Consider the following 23,054-nt stretch of genomic DNA (forward strand, 5'->3'; position numbering starts at 1 on the left):
CAGCGGGGGGTGTGGACACAGCAGGAGATTACATTTGGGAAATAAACATAAACCCAGAGCGGTGATGTAATAGTTTTAGCTCATTACAGGACACTCTGAAAGCACACTGATTGAAACAAATGAAAATCCCAGTGGTGCAAAGTGAGGAATGCGCGCCCTCTGCTGGATATGATCAGCTTACACATCTGGAAAAGACCTTACAAGTGAAAGTCTGTACATATAAGAGGAACAACCACTGTGTCTCCAATGCTTATTTTGCGTTTTATGAAAAAGCCATTACATTGACAGCTAGTGGTCAGGCTGTGTCAAAGATTCTGTACTAATCCGGGTTTAAACATGGTTGTATTAAAGTGGGGGACCCGTTCTGTGGAGTATATACTGCTCCATTCATTTACACAGCAATGTTTTTCTTCATCTCACAATGGACTTCACAATAAAGTGTAAAAATAATAGTCTTATATATCGTCAATATCTAATTAAAAACATGTTTTTAATATACATATCTCAGTTATACACAGCTCCAGGGACATGGAGGTTGTGGGTTTGAGTCCCGCTCCGGGTGACTGTCTATGAGGAGTTGGTGTGTTCTCTCTGTGTCTGTGTGAGTTTCCTCCGGGTGCTCCGGTTTCCTTCCACGGTCCAAAAACACACGTTGGTAGGTGGATTGGCGACTGAAAAGAGTCTGTAGGTGTGAGTGAATGTGTGTGTGTTGCCCTTGTTCCCGCCTTGCGTCCAATGACTCCAGGTAGTCTCTGGACCCACCGCGACCCTGAACTGGATAAGCGCTTACAGATAATGAATGAATGAATGAATAACTCAGTTATTGTTTATATTTGAACACAGCAGCTCTCCTTCACATTGTGTGAAAATGTCAGCATGAATGGACCAATAGAAATGCTCCAAAATGACTTGGAATATCTTTTTTACCTTAACTTCCATTGAAAGTAATGAAGTTTTTTATCATTCTCCTGTAAAAGTTATTATTTTGGAACATACGTGTTTTTCATTGGTCAGTGATGACATACTATAAATATCTTTGTTAATTTTTGGTGGCAAAAATGACGTGCTCCTTTAATAGGTCATAATTGAACTGAGCCTGGTGTGTAAGCAGAAATGAGGCTGATGTGAGGTACCTGTAGGAGTAGAATAAACTGAGGGAATCTCTGTATTGGCTTCATCATCAGCCCGTAGAGAGTGACTCTGTCCCGGCTGCACTCTTGCCGTTGCTGGGAGACAGATATAAAGCGTCACTTTAACAGAATGTCTCGATGTGATTTGACAGGCTTTACTCTTTAATCTGTTAATAAAGAATAAGTAAATTTTAAGCACTGTTTATCTGACCTTGAGGAAGTCCAAGAAGCAGGGTTTGGATGCGCAAGCTTTTCTCACCACCTCCATGGCCATGCTGAAGTTATTCACATACTCACTGTATGCATCCAGAACCATGGACTTGGAGAACTGAGGATGAAACACAGACATAAAGCAATATATATGTTAAAAAAAGCACACAGTGGCCAAATATAATAAAAAACAAATAAAAATAATTTTTTGTTTTATGCAACAGACCGAGGCCACGAACACATCTCCAATTGTCTGTAGATTGTCCCAGTCGGTCACTCTGCTGGCCAGAGCGATTTGGAAGAGAGCGTGACACTGCAGGATTTCCCGCACACGGTAAAACACGATTTTACATTTCCTTTCACTTAACATGCGTGGCTCGATCTCCAGCAGAGGCTTCTCGTACTGCTGCAAGAGACACCAAACAATAGCAGAAGACTTAAAGTGATGCTTTGGCCAAAAGTCTAAAGTATAAAGCTTTTTAGTGTAACAAATATAATTCCATTTTCTAGAATATTCTCAACTATCAGCAAGATAATGATCCCAACCATACTGCCAACAGCAGCAGCATTTAGTTAAATTAAACAAAAGGCAAACAAACAGGCTGTTGGTGCTCATAGAACAATAGGCTGGATCTAGAACCAAGACATCAACACCACTGAAAATATCTGGGATTAATTAAATTACTACAAAAAACACCACCCACTTCTGAGATAAAATTTTGGACCTTGATATTTTGCAAACTGTCTAAATTAGTTTTTCATCAGTTTATACCCACTGCTCGAGACATGGAAATCTAGACACATTTTCTACATGTTGATAATGAAGACAAATACCTCTAATATACGCTTTAGTGCCTCCAGGTAATTCTTCTCACTTTCTAATATTGACTCCAGGATACATCTTCTCACAACCTGTTGGTAAGGAAATGTAACACAGAAAAACCATTCTTATAAATAGGTCCATGAAAAAGCAAAAATCTGTTCATTCAGCAGTGTGTGTGTGTGTACCTCTTGTTGAGAAAGGCCCTCAGGGGCAGGTCCTAGCACAGGCTCCACATTAAAACACTCCACTTCAATAAAGAGCTCAGACTCCTCTTCTTCAAAACATGACGTCTTCCTCTCTATCACAGCAGACAGGTGAGTTAAAAGATACAGTTCACTTCAGTTCAGGAGTGTGAGTTTCCTATCTAAATCTTTATTTCAGATTTTACCAATCAACAAACCAAATTTCACTGACATCATTTATGAAAGTGTGGAAGTTTCAAGAAGCTCCGAAATGATGCTACAAACAAAGTGGAACTGGATTCAAATCAGTCGGTTCTTTTATTTTACCGGTTTATCAGTGAGCTCCGGCTTCATTTTTGCAGAGGTGAGAAATGTTTTGGAGCAGGAGCTGAAAGGAGAGTATAAAACAAAGAAACTGTTCTGCAGAACTCCTACCATTGCAGAAGGACTTGGTCCGAATGAAGGACTTTCCCTTCTTCACCGCGGCTTTGGTTTTCTCCAGGCCGTCTTTGGTCCCGTGCTTAGCTGCCTTCACCAGCTTTTGCATCTGTTCCATAGAAATGAATATACATCAGTCCCTCAGCCTGGAGTTAGTGCACGAGGGTCACACTGGGTTCCATTAGTCTTGTTACTGCATTAATTCTGACTGTGGGCCGCAGCATTTATTTTCCTTTGACTCTTTTTCTTTGATGTATTAAGATGCCTTCTTCATTTGAACCAGACACTCAAAGCTGGGAGGGTTAGACAAGCCAAACACAACTGGAGGAGTACACTGAAGAGCCCACATCAGTTTTTTTTTTTTTTTGTGACTCCCAATCTAGATGGAGATATTACCAGGGAGTAAAGAAATATGATTTTTGCTAAGACCGTTTGGTTCAAAGCGGAGATTGATCTAAAAACGCACGGAGAAAGAAAACTCTTGTGTATTACACTGCAGAGCTGTGACCCACACTGAAGGACATGTAAATCCAGTTCTACAGGTCCACCCGAACTTCACAGTTTCATGTTTTCCATGTCTTTAGCCCAGGATCAAGTCTTTTGTTCAAATTATATAAGCCTGTATTAACATCTGTAAAGCAATAATAATAATAAAAATAATAATAATAATAATAATAATAAGCGGTTACAGATAATGGATGGATGGATAATAATAATAAATAGACATGGTTTATTTTAAGCTAAATATAAATGCAACTACAATGTGAAGAAAGCCATTCATTATTTGGAAGCACTTCTTATACTGTATTAAAGACTGGGTTTTAGGGGTTTGTTCAGCAAAGCACTGTTCAAATAAAACTAAAATTTCTAACAAATTGACTGTGTCCATATTAAATGGTGATGACCAATGTCATTAGTAACCTGACAGCTCAGTCTGCTCAGGCTTTAGCAGAGAGGTTCCAGCAGGAAATCATAAAGCTGTGCGTGTGTGGATTAAAGAACAGAAGTTGAGAAACCCTGCGTAAAAACGTGAACTCCTCCACCAGAAGACACAGACATAGATTGAAAAAGCACATTAAACAAGAGAAAGAGTGACTGCAACAGCAGCTCAGTCTTCCATGACAACTATAAATCTCCAGGAAAGTTACTTATCTCTCCGTCCTTTTGGATTCTGATCAGTGTTTATCACACCATCTCCTTGGCTGTGGGCTACAGGTTTACAGCCATTTGACTGCAATATTCCAAAAGGCTTTCCTGGATGTACTCACCACAGGGATGTTTACAACGTATTCGAATCATATTCCTTTAGGTATTAGATGATCGGTAAACTGCTGGAGCAGGCAGTAAGTGTTATAGTGTACACCATGGGTTTCAGTCACTGGAAACATTTAAAAGACATGCAAAGCGACAACAGACAAGCTGAGAACGACAAGGACCATGTCCACCACATCAAACACAGACACACACATACACGCAGACCCTAACACTAGCATGCTTACACTGCTGTTACTATGAGCTAGGAGGCATGGATACTACAGGTTACAGATGAATGAGGTGAACAAAATGGGGACCCACCACCACCAGACTTGAAACAACAGTTCAGGGAACAACTTCCTTTCCCAGATGTAGTCCATCAGCTGCAACGTTCTTTACTCAATTAAAGGTTTCTGCAAAAACGGTTCTTTATGGAACCAAAAGTGGTTCTTCTATGGCAACGCTCAAGGAACCCTTTGTAGCACCCTTATTTTTAAGAGTGTATACACGTTTATAGATCATGATCCGACATAAACTGGATAGAGTTTTAAGCAGGTGTGTGATAATTAATGTTTTTATGAAGCTAATTTGCATGATATAAGCCAGCGCATGTTAGTGACATTAGCCTCAAAAACGCTAAAGCCACCTGTAAAAATGCACAATGACACAGAAGCATCAGATAATAATGATCAATAATAGTTTGTTTAGTAGTTAATTTATGGGTATATTACAGTAACATTCAGTATAAAGTCTCCATTTGTGTGGAAAGGGGTCCTAACAGGGCCAGATTAAGATGTTTCTGTGCCTCGTCCACAAATAAAAAAAAAAGTAAATAAAAAAAAGGTATTGAATAAAAAAATAATAAATTAAATAAAATGTTTCATTGATCAGTTTAATTCCCATTGTCAGACACCAAACATGCCTTCATTGACTACATTTGGGATCAGGGAAAATTTGAAATCTCTCCTGAACTATGGTTTTAAGCAGGGAAAGGAAAACCTGGACGGATAGATGGATGGTTGAAGCTGGTGGGACAGACTCCAGGGTTTTTACCTTCTGTTCATGTTTGTGTCTGAGCTGCTGGAGTTCTACTGTCCCCACTGCGTTTGCCATAAGATCCCTCACCTTTTTCTCATAGTGCTCTTTCAAACGCGTCAGATCTTGAGAGAGCTGCACAGAGGCACAGCAGCAGTTACCTCACACATGCTCCAATAATTAACACACACACACATACATATATACACACACACACACACACACATATATATATATTACACATACACACACACACACCTACTGGCTACGTTTACATACAGGCGTCCTGACAATCTGTAAACAGTATGACCATTGGAGTACATTATGATCATTTTTACATCTCACTCAGAATAGAGTCAATGGTCCGAGAGCAATCTGAATTTAAATTCTACACAATTGCACAAGCCACTTAATAGGCGGGTACTGCAGGTACCTGTTTTGTGTCAAAAGAGAAGGTTACGTTTCTTAAAAGACTTAAAAATTAGTTAATAAAAACATGCGAGGTATAGTTTCTTGAGCCTGACAGTATTTTAGAGCAATTAAAATCACATTTATTAATGTGTTTTATTTAAATGTAAACATAGCCAATGACTCATCCATGGTCATCACTTGTATACAACTGAAACATGTGCGAACACAAATACACACACACATCCCTGAAAAAGAACAGAAAGCAAAGCACTGCTGTGTCAAGACTTCAAAAATTCCTTGTGTCAACTTCCTGAACCTGTCATAAACCACTTTCTAATCTCTACACCAGCTCCATAGCAGTGGGAAAACCAAATAAATCATCTAGAGGTCTGATCTAATTATGGACAAACGGAGACTGTAAATATACCCTATATGGATTTTGGACACCTACTCACCCAGTATTTGTTCTTAACTCTGAACTTAACGTTTTTATATTTGGTTAGCAAACAGATATGCGAATATTTAACGTAATTACTTATAATATTTAGAATAATATTACATAAAAAGTACAGCATTAATAATATTCATACTGAGTTTGTTCCCCATTGGCAACAAAGAAAGCCTATGCTCCACTAAGGTTTTACACTCGACGTTGGAACATTTTGTGAGAATTTGACGGCATAGGATAATGATTTTTGATCATAAACACCACTCTAACTCACCCCTGAGGTATTGGATGGTGCTCCATAAGTCCAGAGAATTAAATTACACTGCAACACAGCCCAATAGCGAAGAAGTTTTCAACCCCACTAGCCAACACTTGGCATTAAGCGTAGTGAGCGTTGTGTAATGAAGCACTTAATTTCAAGTTTTTCTACTGAGGTTCTACAAGCTGCTTATGCTCAGTTAAAGGTTTCTATCCACAAACCGAAATTTCAATCTCTGTTAGGGGCATTTACAAACATTTCAGCCACATCCTGATAAATGATATTATCTCACCTGTTGTGGTTCTGCTAATGCAGCTCACATAGGGTTTAGGGTAATGCATGGTGTCAGTGGTCACTTATAGACAAAGTGTCTATGTAATGCAGAAACTAAAACGGTTTCACTCCCAAGTCCCAATGTGGCCAGTGCCACTGAGAATTGTGTGCAGTAAAACAAGCAGTAAAACAGAATACACACGTGTGTTTTCTTGCTGGGTGGCCGCCCGCGGACGAAAGCACTTGGCAGGCCGTTCTCCAAGTGACCATTCTCAGCATCACTTGTTTCTTCATAACTCTCAAACTCACTGGAGCTCCAGCCATTGTCCAGGGAACTGCTGCCACCCTCCTCCCCCAGCTCCACGTCATCGTAGATCATCTCATCTGGGTCTGACAGATTTATTTATACATGCATTTTAATTAACCCAATTATTAGAGAAGCAATAAGTCAATTTACCACAAACATTGCAGGCATCATTTTTGAAAGTGATTATTCATTATTTTACCTTTTTTTTTTTTATTAGAGGTCACATAAGTCACATAATATGCTCAAATTGCTCAGATGACCCTGAATGAACCAGATTGTGCTCCATAGATTAGACCCCCTACATGGGGATGTAAAACAGGATTAATTCTGATATTATCTCTGTGTGTGTGTGTGTTTAACAGTACTTCAACAAATTGAAGAAAAAAAAAATCACTGAAGACAAGGACTGATTGTTGCTTTGGCAGATAAAAGATTAAGTTAAAATCTTGAAATAGGAATAAAGTACATGGGGATAAGTTAGAGAGCTAACCTTGTCTTATAGAAGTCATAAATTTCCTGTCATGCTTGCAGCTACTCACGTTATATTTTAAGAAATTGAAACTAAGCACTGAACGATTTACTGGAATATTATAAATAGAATATTTAATTTCAACACTCACAAATCACATGACCTCTAATACAGCTAAATGCTGACTAAATAAATGTCAACACCCATAAGGTTTCATTTGTAGTTTCACAAATGGTTTCACTGTGTATATTTACAGTTTAATCTGTATCCATTTTCTGCTTTCTTAGTTTTATGTTTGGGGCTCCCTTCACTGCCTGGCCAAAATAAAATAGCCGGTAATTATTATAACCCTAACTGATGCAGAGAGTAGCTTCACATTTCTTAAACAACAATATTGGAAGATGTATCCCTGTCCTTTATCCTGGTTGTTAAAAAGATATTATGTTTCCCATTTTTGGCTGCCTTCAAACAAACAGCAGGGTAATGAAATTACTGGATTTGGATTCCAACAACACTTAAAGCCAAACTGCAAAAGCTTATGTGAAGAACTTGTGGCTGTGTTTAATCATGAAAGAAAGAGCATTTCCAAATATACAATTAGAGAAGAAATTCCAGGATTGGGAGTAAAGAGTGCTGTGTGTCACAGGAATAAAATATTTGTTAGCGAAGCTAATCAGAAAAGGGGATTTGTTTTGATTGGGAGCATAAAGACTAGACTGTGGAGCAATGGAAAACTGTCATGGGGGTCTGATGAATCCAGATCAGGGTAAGAAGGGGGTGCGGCAGGGTTAGGAATGTGCATGAAGCTTTGAACCCATCATGCAGTGCAGATGGTGATATGGAATTGCTTCAATTGCTTTGTTTGGTCATATCCAAGCTCAGCAATGTTATGTGGGAATAAAAAGAAGTCAGTTGAGTAACTGAATATGCTGAAATGTGTTATTTCATCAATGGATTTTCATTCCCTGACGGCACAGGCATATTCCAAAATCACAAAGTGAAGATTCTTCATTGTGAAAAAGTGGTTCTTGGAACATTTTCACAGGGGAATTATCCACCAAATAACCCTGACCTTAACCCTACTGAATGTCTGTGGGACGTGCTGGAGAAGATTTCTTTGGTCTTCCACTGTCTCAACATGAATCTATGTCTCAACATGAATCTCTCATTCAAAAAATAAATGGATATAAATGCTGTGACTAGGGCTGTATCATATAGTTTGTGATAATATTGCCATAATTTTTAAAATGACAAAATAAAAAAATCTATATCATGATAGAAGTGATATTGTAGCTTATTTATGCAATGACGTCATACAGTTACCCATAATAAGGCATACATTCTTTTTTACATGAGTCATTAAGACGCAGTGTCTCTCTGGTTATTTATGTTTGTATGTGCATTTACCATTTATTTATTATCTATTGTACGGTGTCCTTGGGTCTCTTGAAATGTGCTTTCAAATAAAAATGTATTATTATATTACAGATAATGAATGAATGAATAATATTAATACAACACTTATTTTGTTGCAGTAGTGTGTTCTTGAAATTAATAAATGTATCTTTCAGTGTTTTGTTCGTATCGCCAAGAATACCGTTATTGCCAAAATACCCTGAAATATCATGATATTATTTTAGGGCCATATCGCCCACCCTAGCTGTGATGTTGCATAAGGTTGCCGAAACAATGCCATGCAATCAAAGCTAACTCAACCTAATAAAATATTAAAGTGTGCATTTTTGTTCACGTATTGTATAATGGCTACAGATTCTTAAATGTGGCATTTAAAAACAGAAATTTAAAGAGTACATTGCTGTCAAAATGAAAGTGTGACCAACATTAACATGTTTGCAAACATCATACAGCACTGCTACACAAGTCTTGAATGAGATATTCTGGGAAAACAAGTTGGAAAACCCTCTTCCTATGAACTAAATGTGGGAGGAACCTGAAAAACAAAAACTGCTTTTGGGAGTTTTATTGATTCTGCTAGCTTGTGAATGCAGAAGAAATCAGATACTTCTTGACATTTAAGAGTATATAGGTAAGTGGTTAGGGTAGGAGTCAAAATGGTTGACGTCACAATAATTCCCAACGGCTGTGTGAGATATTTGTGTAAAATCTAGGTATAGCTGTGATTAACATTGATATAGATAAGGAATCTAAAGCTGTGATACAGAACACAACATAAAAACACAACTAAGATTAAAGTCCTAGGTTGGATTGAAGGTCTTTTGAAGAGTGCTAAAATATGTTTTATGCAAAGTTAATCACAGCTTAATAACTTTCAATGCTTTGCAGTAAATAATTCAGACAAATAAAGTAGGACGGTGTCTATGTTATAATTACAAAGTAAAAGGTGCTGAATACGACAAGATGTGAAATAAATCGGCGAAATGCAGAAGTGGACTTCTCCACAGATAGAGAGATAAATCAAGAGAGAAATGGAAACTAGAGACACTGACCTGTTGTGGATCCTGAATTCTCTCGAGGAACATCATCATAAATAACTTCATCCGGATCTGAAATCCAAACACAAACGTCCTAAAAGCTCCCGTCTCTGTTGGTAAATTTAAGATGTGCATGTGTGTGTGTGTTTGTGGGTGCAGAGTCTGACTGGACACACTGAAGAAAAGCCCAGTCAAAGAAGCACTTCCTCAGCGAAAGAGGAAGGAAATGAGTCTGGGAATTCACTCTGAAGAAGAGGAAAACGCAGCAGGACTTGGACCCATATCAGTCCTTGTTCAAAACTACATTTGTGCCATGTATTTTAAACTATATTATGTTAGACTTAATATATACTGAGTATAGCATGTACTCATGTTATTTTTGCTACTCTTCTAATACAATTCAAATATATTTATAGATATATAAGTGCTATACTTCTAATTTTCAAGTACTGCAATTTGTAACATATATGTTGTTGTTTCACTGCTTCTTTTTTATTAGTGAATTCTTTTAACCACTTTGGTGGTTCGTTTGTATTTGTGACTTTGTATTTAATTTTAATAATCACCAATATTCCGTCAGGCAGCTCAGAAATTATACTTCAAGAGGGCAGAAAACAACATGCCTGTTATACTCAGTTTACTTTAAGTGTAACTTAATATAAATAAAATGATACATTATTAGAAATTTAGTACAAACCAGATTCCAAAAAAGTTGGGACACTAAACAAATTGTGAATAAAAACTGAATGCAATGATGTGGAGGTGCCAACATCTTATATTTTATTCAGAATTGAACACAAATCACAGATTAAAAGTTTAAACTGAGAGAATGTATCATTTTAAGGGAAAAATATGTTGTTTCAAAATTTCATGGCGTCAACAAATACCAAAAAAGTTGGCATAAGGCCATTTTTTACCACTGTGTGGCATCCCCCCTTCTTCTTACAACACTCAGACGTCTGGGGACAGAGGAGACCAGTTTCTCAAGTTTAGAAATAGGAATGCTCTCCCATTCATGTCTAATACAGGCCTCTAACTGTTCAATCGTCTTGGGCCTTCTTTGTCGCACCTTCCTCTTTATGATGCGCCAAATGTTCTCTATAGGTGAAAGATCTGGACTGCAGTCTGGCCATTTCAGTACCCGGATCCTTCTCCTACGTAGCCATGATGTTGTGATTGCTGCAGAATGTGGTCTGGCATTATCTTGTTGAAAAATACAGGGTCTTCCCTGAAAGAGATGACGTCTAGATGGGAGCACATGTTGTTCTAGAACCTGAACATAGTTCTCTGCATTAATGGTGCCTTTCCAGACATGCAACTGCCCATGCCACAAGCACTCATGCAACCCCATACCATCAGTGATGCAGGCTTCTGAACGGAGCGTTGATAACCACTTGGGTTATCCTTGTCCTCTCTGGTCTGGATGACATGGCGTCCCAGTGTTCCATAAAGAACTTCAAATCGTGACTCATCTGACCACAGAACAGTCTTCCATTTTGCCACACTTCATTTTAAAAGACCCCTGGCCCAGTGCAAACGTCTGAGCTTGTGGAGCTGCTTAGAAATGGCTTCCTCTTTGCACTGTAGAGTTTCAGCTGGCAACGGCGGATGGCACGGTGGATTGTGTTCACTGACAATGCTTTCTGGAAGTATTCCTGAGCCCATTCTGTTATTTCCTTGACAGTGGCATTCCTGTTTGAGGTGCAGTGACGTTTAAGGGCCCGGAGATCACGAGCATCCAGTAGAGTTTTACGGCCTTGACACTTACGCACAGCAATTGTTCCAGATTCTCTGAATCTTTTGATGATGTTATGCACGGTTGATGATGATAACTTAAAAGTCTTTTTAACTTAAAAGTCGTTTTACACTGGGTAACACCATTCTGGTATTGCTGCACTATCTTTCTGCGCAAAAATGGTGGAATTGGTGATCCTCTTACCATCTTGGCTTCAGAGAGACACTGACACTCTGAGAAGATCTTTTTATACCCAATCATGTTGTCAATTGACCTAATTAGTGTTAACTGGTCTTCCAGCTGTTTGTTATATGCTCAATTTCCTTTTTCCAGCCACTTATTGCTACTTGTCCCAACTTGTTTGGGACACTGTTGACACTGTGAAATTTTGAATCAACATATTTTTCTTTTAAAATGTTACATTTACTCAGATTAAACTTTTGATCTGTCATCTATGTTCTATTCCGAATAAAATATTGACATTTGCCATTTCCACATCATTGCATTCAGTTTTTATTCACAATTTGTTTAGTGTCCCAACTTTTTTGGAACCCGGTTTGTAGAAATTCATTGTTCCAAAATTATGTAAGTGTGTCTAAAGTTCACATTCCTCCCACCCCCCAAACAAAGCATCTGCATGCATTAAGATATGACTCAGTTCAATTTTATGTATGAGGGGAAAACTAAGGCTGCTTGATTTATAGCTGGGCCTGAACTCTATACAAAGCTATGAGCAAACAACACTCTGATTAATATGAAATATAAATTTGATTAAAACAAACAGGAGCTCAACAGGGATGTGCTGCATGTCAGATAAAGCATCATAAAAATGAAGTGGCTTGCTGACAAATACAGGCTGTCATCATTTGTCTAATCTTGTGGACTGTTTTGATACATTTGATACGGATTAAAATGCCCAAACACAGAGATAAAATAAAGAGCTGACTATGATTGCAACCAAATGGGCCTTAAACCGAGCCTTACTCTCCATCCAGGCCGTGTTGGCAGGATCCGAAACCCACTTTGTTAAAGCATCTTCCTCCCTGATCACTGGATACTCTTCACTGAAGACACTGCAGAGAAACGAAACGCACACACTGCTGTTCAGAGAAAGAAAACAATAGCAGCTGATAACGGAGATTTAACAGGACACAAGCATAACAATAAAAAGCCTCATACAGATTTCAGATTTTGTGAATAAGCTGCTCCTCATGGTGATAAAATGCTGAGGAGTTCAGCCACCCTGCTTTCTTTGTAGCTTATTAACTATTATAACTATGCAAAATTTAAGATGATAGCTTCCTCTGGTTTATCAATTAATTACTAATTGCACATCTCTTGTCTGTGAGCTACTAGCTAATAATAGTCTGATTAAAGTGAATTTCATTGAATTTTCAGTCAGCTTTTCTACTTGTTTTGTTTGTGCACCCATAGGAGGTTGTGTTTGTCTCTTCAGATTTATCTGTGTACAAGAAAATAAGATCCTCTTACTTATGGTTTTGCAATCACATTCTCTTATTATGAGATGGTATCAGCTACACAGACTCACAGTATCAATCACTGTAATACGAGCACAAAATGTACTCCTGCCCATCGGAGCAAAGAGGTACAGATTCACTCTCACCTGTCTGTCAAAGTGCTCCCTGTCCCCACCACAGTCACTAAAACAGAGGAAAGCACAACAAATCACAGTTAAATAATTCACACCACTTGGGGGCGACATTCTACTTGAAGTAAGACAGTACAGAAACATCTGGACAGTCAGCAGTGGGCCTTTACTTAAAGTCCAGATAAAATTAACAGTTCCAGAGACAGCTTGTGGGTTTCGTGTGTGAGCCTACACCTCTAAAAAGAAGGTACTGCATTGCTACTGAACATAACTCCCCTTTATTCAAAAGCTGCAACGTGGACACACGAGTCCAAAATAACTGTCCACACTGTGCAAGTGTATTCCAGACATTCCAGAGCCTGGTCAGAAGGTCAGTCGCAAACCACGCTGTGACATTTTGAGACGGCGGAACGTTCCAAACTAAAGCTTTTGCACCAAACCAAAAGGCTGTTGAAGAGACATAAGCACTCTACACAGAAATAACAAAAATGCCAAACAAGATGCATGTCTAATAGTGTCTTTCTTGTGTCAGACTGCTAGTGACTTTTTGCAGAAGGTTTAAAGGAGCAGTCCATCATTTTCTACAAAAGATTCTCCTTCACTTTAAGAGACAAATGTTATACTGACACCTAGTGGCCTGTATGTATCATGTATCTAAACTAAACCTATTTTAATAACATGGCCACCTGCAGATGAGGGACCCCTTCTATGATACACGAACTGATGCTTTCAGGTAAATCAAACTAACATAAATCTCTCGCTCCTGGGTGTTGCCCTATGAAGATGTAAACATAAAGTATGTTTTATTTATTATTATTATATATACTAATCACTCCTTTAAGAAGAATCTGTGGAAAACCAAGTGGGGAAAAAAAGTTCAGTCCAGAGGCCCAGTAACACTTTGGCAAAAACAGGAAAACCTCCTCACAGCCAAAGCTTAAGCCTGGCTATATTTAGCCTTCATTTCCTCGTGGCAAAACTTCAGAGAGAGGTCACATAACAGAAAAGAGGAAAAAAGGAGAGACAGACAGAGGTTATTAGAGGCCAAGGACACCGACTGTGAGCTTTTTATCCTCTAATTTCAACACAAGAAAGTGATGGAACAAAAGAGAAACAGGGGACAGTATTTTCCCTCTTACCGTCCTCGTCCACGGAGCAGTGTCTGATGATGACGGGGGTGGTGTAGGCAGGGGGGATTATGGGAACGCTGGAGGGTGTGGCATACCCGCAGGGCACAGGCACAGAGTAACCAGAGGGCACGGAGGGGCTGCTGGGAAAATCCTGAGAATCTCCTTCCTTCTCTCTGGATGGAGAAGAGGACAGAGGCTGGACCTGCTGCTGCCGGATGGGGGTGATGTCGATCACAGAGTAAGGGCTGACTGGGGTCACGCCAGTGGTTCTGCTTCCTAGAGATCAGAATAAAGCACAAAACCGGACAGGCTGGTGTGTCAAAAGGCATCCGAAACAGGTTCCGAAAAAATCCAGACCCAGGCACATACATTGTAATGTACTGCCCCCAGTCTGGGATCTTCTTATCAAATGTCTTTCCGGATTTTGACTAATAATGTTCATTTAAGTAAAACATGCGATATGTTAAAATGAAACACAATATATATAACAGGGGTGGCACGGTGGCGCAGCAGGTAGGGTCGCAGTCACACAGCTCCAGGGACCTGGAGGTTGTGGGTTTGATTCCCGCTCCGGGTGACTGTCTGTGAGGAGTTGGTGTGTCCTCCCCATGTCCTCGTGGGTTTCCTCCGGGTGCTCCGGTTTCCTCCCACAATCCAAAAACACACGTTGGTAGGTTGGCGACTCAAAAGTGTCCATAGGTGTGTGTGATGCCCTGTGAAGGACTAGCGCCCCCTCCAGGGTGCATTCCTGCCTTGCGCCCAATGATTCCAGGTAGGCTCTGGACCCACCGCGACCCTGAATTGGATAAGCAGTTACAGATAATGAATGAATGATTGAATGAATATATATAACATTTTGTTTAAATCTGTGTTAATGAGCACTTCTCCCTTGTCGAGATAATGCATGCACCTCACAGGTGTAGCACATCAAGATGCTGATTAGACGACATGATTGTTTCACAGGTGTGCCTTAGGCTGGCCACAATAAAAGGCCACTCATAATGTGCAGTTTTATCACAAAGCACAATGCCACAGATGTTGGAGGTTTTGAGGGTGTGGTCAATTGGCGTGCTGACTGCAGGAATGTCCACCAGAGCAGTTCCCTGTGAACTGAATGTCCATAAGCCGTATCCAAAGTCGTTTCAGGGAATTTTCAGGCAGTACAACCGGCCTCACAACCGCAGACCACGTCTAACAAACTGCACACACTGTCAGAAATCATCTCAGGGAAACTCATCTGCATGCTCGTCATCCTCAACCGGGTCTACACCTGACTACAGTTTGCATTGTAACCGACTTGAGGGGGGCAAATGCTCACATTCAATGGTGTATGGCACATTGGAGAGGTGTTTCCTTCATGGATGAATCCTGGTTTTCACTGTACAGGGCAGATGGCAGACTGCGTGTATGATGTCGTGTCAATGTTGTGAATTGAGTAGCAAGGGTTGGGCGGTATAATGGTACACCGTATACCACGGTATTTTAAAATGTGGATGGTATATTATAAAGCGGGCGGTATTTATGACGTGTGTGTGGTGTGTCAAATTTCGGTTGTGTCTTTAAAAGTCGGCTAAAATGAGCCTAAAGGCCTAAAAGGAGCTCAAGGGCTGCTGATGTCACGGTCTGAAAAAGGGTGGAGAAAAGCACAAGCCCAGTAGCCCACCGCAGTTATAAGTTTAGTGCCGAGATTGGGTTAAAAGAGAAAGGAATTAAGTTGTAAACAGACATAATTCTCAGAAAATCCTTCACCTGACTTTGATCACAGGTATATGGCTTTATGTTCTAAATGTGTGTTTTGAGCCTCAATTCGCTGAGTCTCCATACGCTGTTACCGTGGGGAGGGGGTGCTCTGTCGGGCTGCGCTGAGCCTCATATCTTTGAGCACAAAGTCGAGTGAATTTAGCTAAACAGCCCGACAGTGCACACAGACACGTGTTCACGATAAAAACCTGTTTCTGGGAGAGCACATTTCAGCAACTGGTGCTGAAGGAAGAGAAAAGTTAGATGTAAACTTAAAATAAGACGGTGTACACTGAAACACAGCTGGCACAAACAGGCACTTGTGGTTTAGCACATCACAGCAGATTTTTCAGTGAACTGAGGCTCAAAACACATATTTAGAGGATAAAGCCATTTACCTGTGAGCACAAAGTTGAGTGGAGGATTTTCTGAGAATTATGTCTGTTTACAACCTGATTACTTCCTCTTTTAACCCAAACTCAGCACTAAACTTACAACTGCTGTGGGCTACTGGGCTTGTTTTTCCCCCCCCCCGTTTTCAGACCATGACATCAGCAGGCCATTGAGCTCCCACAGCGCCCCCTCCCCGAGGCTCTCTTAAATGCACATGATCATTTTAGCCGACTTTTAAAGAGACAATTTGACACACCACACACACGTCATAAATACGGCCCTCATTTTAAGATACTGTCCACATTTTAAAATACCGTGGTATACGGTGTTATTGTTATACCTCCCAACCCTAATGAGAGCAAAAACAAAAGTGTTGTGTTTATATTTTTGTTCAGTACAGAATTATGAAATCTGATTTTCAGTTGAAAGAAGGTCACAGGCTTAATGCCTTTCCAGGAAAGGGGAGACAATTTTGTAATTCTAGCCCAAAAGCATTCTTTTTTGCATGCAACATCTTGTTTCTCATTAAAATTGAAACAAAATGACTAAATCAGCACCTTACTACAGCCCTGCATGTGTTTACAAGATGAATCTGCAGTAGCCCATTAGTTTACTCCTCAGTGTTCAGGAGCTCGGGTGTGGTGTTTTGTTCCAACATGACCTATACAGCCTTTATAGTCTCCCAGCAGCCGCAAGTAATGTGGGTTTTTTATATCAGAGGAAACATGGCATGTTCACAGAGCCACAGTGTGATGCCCAATCTCACCCCTCCATCCTGATTTCAACTCCCAGGGTTTTAAGGGTCTTTGAGGAGTGACATCAGAACAGAGGGGTGAGATTGGGCTGTCAATGTGCTGCTGGGAGGCTGTTCCTTACTTTGGTTAGTTTTTTTCTATATTAAAACACTGCCAACAAAGAAAGACAATATAGCTCATGTGGAACAAAACCTTTAATTTCCAGAATAACAATGTTTTCCTTTATTTTTCATGCAAGCCTGAGTGTAAAAAACCCTAGAATCAAACAAAAACAATTTCCCTCTATTTCTTTATTTGAAAATATTCTCACTTGTATTGCCAACATTCTCCAGAGCAATTACAAGGATTTACATATCTTATCAGTTTCCTAGTCTTACCAGTTTCAGCAGCTGGTGCTGTGGCGTCCTCTGGAGGTGGAGGCAGGTCATTATCCATCCCTCCAGCAGCTACCGATCCCTCCAAACCCCGGTCCTCTTCGGGCAGGGCAGGTAGGTCACTTGGTGGCATAAAAGGGGCATTGAGAGAGGCAAAGTCCTCAGGTGGTGGGGGTAGATCAGCCTCAGCATTGTCTGAGTTAAAAGGGCTGAGATTATTCTGGTTGCCTGGACCAGATGCCTCCACTGAGACAGGTACGACAACAGGTCCAGCTGTTGCTGCTGCCTCACAGTGAACTGGAGCATTGTAGTCCTGCACAGGAACCGGGGGAGGACGATCAGCCTCAGGAGCTTCATCACAGCTGTCATCAAACTCAAACTGCTCACCCTCCTCTTCCTCATCTAGCACTGCAGAGAGGGGGAGAGAGACAGTCTGATATGATATACAGTCACACAGAAACAAAAAGGAAACTCCTAACAACAGTGCCAGACCTGTCTCACCAAAGCAGCCTCCAACATTACTTAGTGTTTCTATGTTTTCAGCTGTGTTCTCCCTCTGGCTTAACAGCCCTGTTGAGAATGACCAGTTTCAGCATCGGTTTCTTTTAAATAAGAATGAGCCACAGCTCAGTTCAGCGCGAGAAAAAGAAGCTCTGGGTTTAGTCGTTTTCACTCTGTTCTCTTTTTCCTTTTTCTGTTTTTTTTTCATATTTAGTCAGTACTCTTCTTTCTCGGCGCTCATTGTGCTTCTCACATAAACGCTGGGCCAGTGCTGTGATTGGAGAGACTTGGAGGTGGGGCAATTCTGAAGTGTCTGCAGATGAAGTGATGCAGCACAAAAATCTGAACAAATAATTTTATCCCTTGATGACAGAGTTACACCTTCACAAAAAAACAAGAGCAAAAACAAGGCAAAGCTAGTTTTGTCAGAACTCTATTACTCATATAGCCATTGTCACAGTGGTGTTGCTGGCATTTCAAAAACAGGAAAGCCCAAAATACAAACCCTTGTCATTGGAAGGTCTGGAGAAGTTTTCATGCTTCATATCAATGTCTTTGTTACATGTGGTTTTTATTGTGACTGTGTTGTACGGAATATATAGAGGGCAGAACTAATAAATGCAGAAAGGAAAAAGGAGCACAGAGTTGTGTTCATAATATAACACAGGCATCAGTCTTTTTATTGTTTGTTTTATTTGAAAATAAAAACTAGATGATCTACCATCAAAGATCAAAGAATTTTGTTGATTTTAATAATAATCATTTATTTATTCCATGTAACAGGTTAAAGCATGTGAAGTTTAATGTGGCTATGAGCAGCTCTATGGATTTTTATAAACACACTAACGCCACAAAATGTCTCCCCACCAGTCTCCTTTATGATATTTCAAACACACACTCATGTGAAATAAGAAATTCAGCAGTCCTCCTCTCACTGTGAGATACAATACGTGTGTAACGTTGCAGAGTTCTGAGCCGTCCTGCTGAGCTTGTGAACTAACCAATGCCGAGCTGAGGCACTGACCAACGCCCAAGGTGTCACGCCAAACACAGCCCCAGAAACACACACAGAGAGTGTGTTCCTGTCTTACATCCTATTATGCAGCCATAGTTTGTGCTGAAGAACCTATTCTTCTTTGGTTCCAGCTGGGAACAACTGAACTAATAACAGACGATGTAGCAGCACCACCTTAAGTTCTCTCTGTCAAATATGGCTAAACTAACAGCTTCTACTTGCATTTCATCATTAAGGGTCAGTCAGTCAGTCTGTAAGTGAAAATGCCTCTTCTAGGCTGGCCTGGTAGGCGGTCTGGCAAACAACAACAAAAAATAAAAACAAAACAAACTAACAAAAAAACAATTGACAGCTTTGTTTAATTTTGCAGTTAAAATACTACACTGAACAAGTGATTGTTTCATATGTTCCCTTTACTAAAAGGCAGTGTACAAACCCAGAAATGAAATATTATTTCATGTTTGTAACGGTCACTTTAAGAGACTTTGGGTTAATTGTTTGGGTTAACTGTAGTGTAGGGGGAGGGGGAGTTAAGAGAAACACGGAAAGAAGCACACTGCTGGTTAGCACTGGGTTGTAGCTTGTTTTGCTTTGCCTTCTGCAGCTATTCTGGATTGTACTGAATGGAATGGTGTGTGGGTGCTCCTAAGCCCAATAAATGGTCTCCCTCGCACTGGATGTCTTCTGTGTTTCTCTACATAGGGCTGAACAACTAGATAGATATCGACCCTTCATAAATCCCTCCACCGGTGCATCCGACCATCCATGCTGTTCAATAAATGTTGTTGAGGCTTGTGTGAAATGAATGTAGCAAAAATAAATGTTTTTCTGTTTTTTTTTTTTACTTGAAACTAAATAACACTGTATATAAGAGCACGTTGAAGTATATTCATATATTTATTTCCAACTCTAGCTTCCTTGCACTCTACCAATGACCCTCCATAGATAAACTGATAAACTAAGCAACAACTCAACTGAAAGAAGCTTAAAGGACAATTGGAGGAAAGAATGTGCAAGTTTCCAGTTGTTCTTTATTCTTGGAATCACTTGGAGTGAAGCTGAGGTTAAGACTGTTTGCCACCCGCGCAAACTCCTGGCCAACAGCTATTTTTGAAACCACTTATCTTTGGCTGTGAGGACCACCCTTCTGGAAGCTTAAAAAAAAAAAAAAGTATGTCTGTAATTTGAAGGGTGGATCCATGTTTCTGGGTCAAACATCTGTATCACAGTAATAAACCAGCACCTTGAAGTTTAAATTCAGTAGAACAGTAAATAGTAAAATTGTTACAATACAATCTCAGGCTAAATATTTAATACTTTATTTAGTCTAAGTGGCTAAGAATCAGGTTTTTATCAATCCGGTCTTATCCTCTGCAAATCCTCAAAGCTGTTTGGAGGAGACAGAACACCGGATGAAGTAAAGCTCCTGCCCTGGAATCGCACAAAGGACCCTTTGAAAAGTTATATTTTTGTCATATCGTATCATTGTTGCACACATTCTTATATAAAATGTACCGCACAAATCAGAGATAGAACATTTCACTACGCATTAAGTCATTTTTTTTTTGTGTCTGTAAAAATGACAGGAATCTATGCACTTAAGCTGCACCATGTAAGATTTGTTTGTAAATTGAAAGAAACTGGATTCCTGTCGCAAGAGAAAAATAACATCTCATAGAAAAAAACTGTTATTCTACTGCTGCATAAAGCTTGAAATATGTATTTCAATGTCAGAGCTGTAGGCTCAGATTTAGTGGTAGTTTATTTAATGACTGCTTTGTGTGGAAGTCTTAACTTTATAAAGAACTCCTACATCAGCTGATTCGGCAGTGTACAAGACATTTTAAATCATACATAGTCAAATTAATTTATTTTTAAGTGGAAATGCTCCAATGTAGACAAATGTAGTCAGTGGCTAATAGCCAATTAATGACAAACAACAACAGATTAAATGGTTATCCTTGGAGGGAGCGTATCCAGAGGCAGAAGTGAGGTGTGGGGTGGAAGGAAAGAAAACTAGGCTGCCAGGAAATGGAGCTGGAGCAGGAACAGGGACGAGTTTCCACCCACCAAAGCCCTGCTGTCGAAGGGGAATCCCAAACTGATCAGGGACAAGATGGAAACAGTCGAGTAAAGCTTGGCCTGTGTATGGGTTTAAGATTCACAAAACAGAGAATGTTGGGTGGGAAATATTATTGTAATTCTTCCTCTGCTTTTAAATGCAATAGAAGTGGTATTGGGATTTCCAAAAAAAAAAAAAAAAATTAAAAAGGACTTAGTGAAACAGTGCCAAATCCCTGAATGGAATTTTCAAAGTTTTCTGCCCCATTCAGTAATTAATGATGCGACACCTCACAAAATCATATTGTTTTTGGTTTGATACTACATTTAAAAAATAAATAAATAAATAAATAAATAAATAAATAAAAAACCATAAGCAAAACAAAGCACAACAGAGGGCCAACACCGAATGCCTGTTTCATGAATAAAGGCACACAAATGAAAATAATATGTATATAAAAAACAAAAATAATGAAATCCATTGCCTTGGTTAGAGAGAGAGAGAGAGAGAGAGAGAGAGAGAGAGAGAGAGAGAGAGAGAGAGAGAGAGAGAGAGAGAGAGAGAAATAGAGAAAACAGGCAGCATGAATGACAGAGAGAGAGCACATGCACAATAGGGAGGAAAAGCCCTTTTGGCATGCTTTTGGATTTCCTCAGCCCAACAAATCATGCTTCAGAAATGTAAGAAATTCATGAGAAACCAAACACATGTCCATTTCTACGGCTGCATGACACTTCAAAACTAAAAAATACAAATATATATATATATATATATATTTTTCCTGTGGCATTGAAACAAACAAAAACCTTTCTGCCCACCCTCTGTGCACTAGCGGAGTGATATCACAGTAAATAAACCACCATTTAGAAACATTCTAGCAAAAATACTACATTAATTATAATTATTCATCATTTCATATTTGCACTGCATTAAACACATTTACCAGGGCATCAGTGAAATCAGGTACTCGTGTTGGATAATCAGTTCTGGATCACAAACACCATTCCAGCTCATTCAGAAATATACTGCAGAGTTCCTTGACTCAAATAATATCACAGTAACAATAAATATCACCACAACACCCAACACACTTCAGTAACTGAACAGCTGAAAGTCCGTTTATTTTCTCTCTGAGAGCAAAATTAACGTCAACAAACAAGTGGAAATATGATCCAGATTGTAATATAATACAATCTAGAAATACGTCCCAAGTCATAAACTATGAAGTCAAGGCTAATTTGAAGGGAAATGGTAACTCTGCTCAGGATATGATGTGTCTCTCTGTGGACACTGCTATCTGTTAAAGTCAACAAATCTGTCACGGTGAGCTGGACGAGGCTTTCTTACTGAAATTCCAGGCATTCTTTCACCAGCGCCCACCATTAAATACGCTGGCCTCAGCCTGGGGCTACATCGGTCATGTTATTAACTGACAAAACATGATTTTAAACGTTCAGTAAGTCATTTTACTACCTGAAATATACTTATTACTTATGATAATGATTAGTGACTATTTAAAAATACATATTTCCTTTTCAAAAACCCACTCAAATGCATCTCAAGTCCCAAAATGAAACTGTTAATACAGTGGGTCCCCCACATGGGGCAGCCATGTTAGAATTAAGTTCAATAAATATGTAATCTCTCATACATCCAGGTCACTAAGATCCCTGGGATCTTCAGAATTTCAAACCCATATCCAATTTACTGTCACGTGTAGCTGAAAGCATGTGGTCAAACTCAGCATGTTCTTTACCTCAGTTGTTTAGAGATGGTTGTCATTTGTCATCATACTCCACAACTCTCCCAGTGCTTATAAGTGTGTCAATAAAACTGTGCATGAACTAAAACAATCTACTCCTCCAATTACTGCACAGTGCAGAGCAGCCACAAAAAGGCACAAAACCTTAGATATCACTTCATGCCATTTATATACTTTTTTGTTATGAAGATAAGTTGTTGTATTAGGATGTCAATACAACTGGGCGAAATATGACATTTTATTTGTAACAAACTAAAATACTTAATATTCCAGTAAAACATGTATC

At 39.5% G+C, this 23,054-nt stretch overlaps 1 protein-coding gene across 5 annotated transcripts in view; it reads right to left on the reverse strand.

Moving 5' to 3' along the window:
• Positions 1-23,054, reverse strand: part of arhgef10 (Rho guanine nucleotide exchange factor (GEF) 10) — an 85,230-nt gene that overhangs the window by 48,778 nt on the left and 13,398 nt on the right. For 4 of the 5 annotated variants that reach the window (XM_066671458.1, XM_066671465.1, XM_066671451.1 and 1 more), the window contains exons 3-15: positions 17,432-17,836; positions 14,176-14,442; positions 13,052-13,088; positions 12,412-12,500; positions 9,708-9,764; positions 6,666-6,853; positions 5,091-5,207; positions 2,781-2,892; positions 2,349-2,461; positions 2,175-2,252; positions 1,567-1,746; positions 1,342-1,458; positions 1,134-1,226 (exon numbers count right to left, since the gene is read on the reverse strand). In XM_066671458.1, the coding sequence (XP_066527555.1) occupies positions 1,134-1,226; positions 1,342-1,458; positions 1,567-1,746; positions 2,175-2,252; positions 2,349-2,461; positions 2,781-2,892; positions 5,091-5,207; positions 6,666-6,853; positions 9,708-9,764; positions 12,412-12,500; positions 13,052-13,088; positions 14,176-14,442; positions 17,432-17,836 (1,853 nt within the window). The remainder of the gene's footprint in view (positions 1-1,133; positions 1,227-1,341; positions 1,459-1,566; positions 1,747-2,174; positions 2,253-2,348; positions 2,462-2,780; positions 2,893-5,090; positions 5,208-6,665; positions 6,854-9,707; positions 9,765-12,411; positions 12,501-13,051; positions 13,089-14,175; positions 14,443-17,431; positions 17,837-23,054) is intronic. The other variant, XM_066671473.1, reaches the window with a different exon arrangement.

This window comes from Hoplias malabaricus, chromosome 1 (genome assembly GCF_029633855.1).
Source record: "Hoplias malabaricus isolate fHopMal1 chromosome 1, fHopMal1.hap1, whole genome shotgun sequence".
In the NCBI taxonomy this organism is placed as follows: Eukaryota; Metazoa; Chordata; class Actinopteri; order Characiformes; family Erythrinidae; genus Hoplias; species Hoplias malabaricus.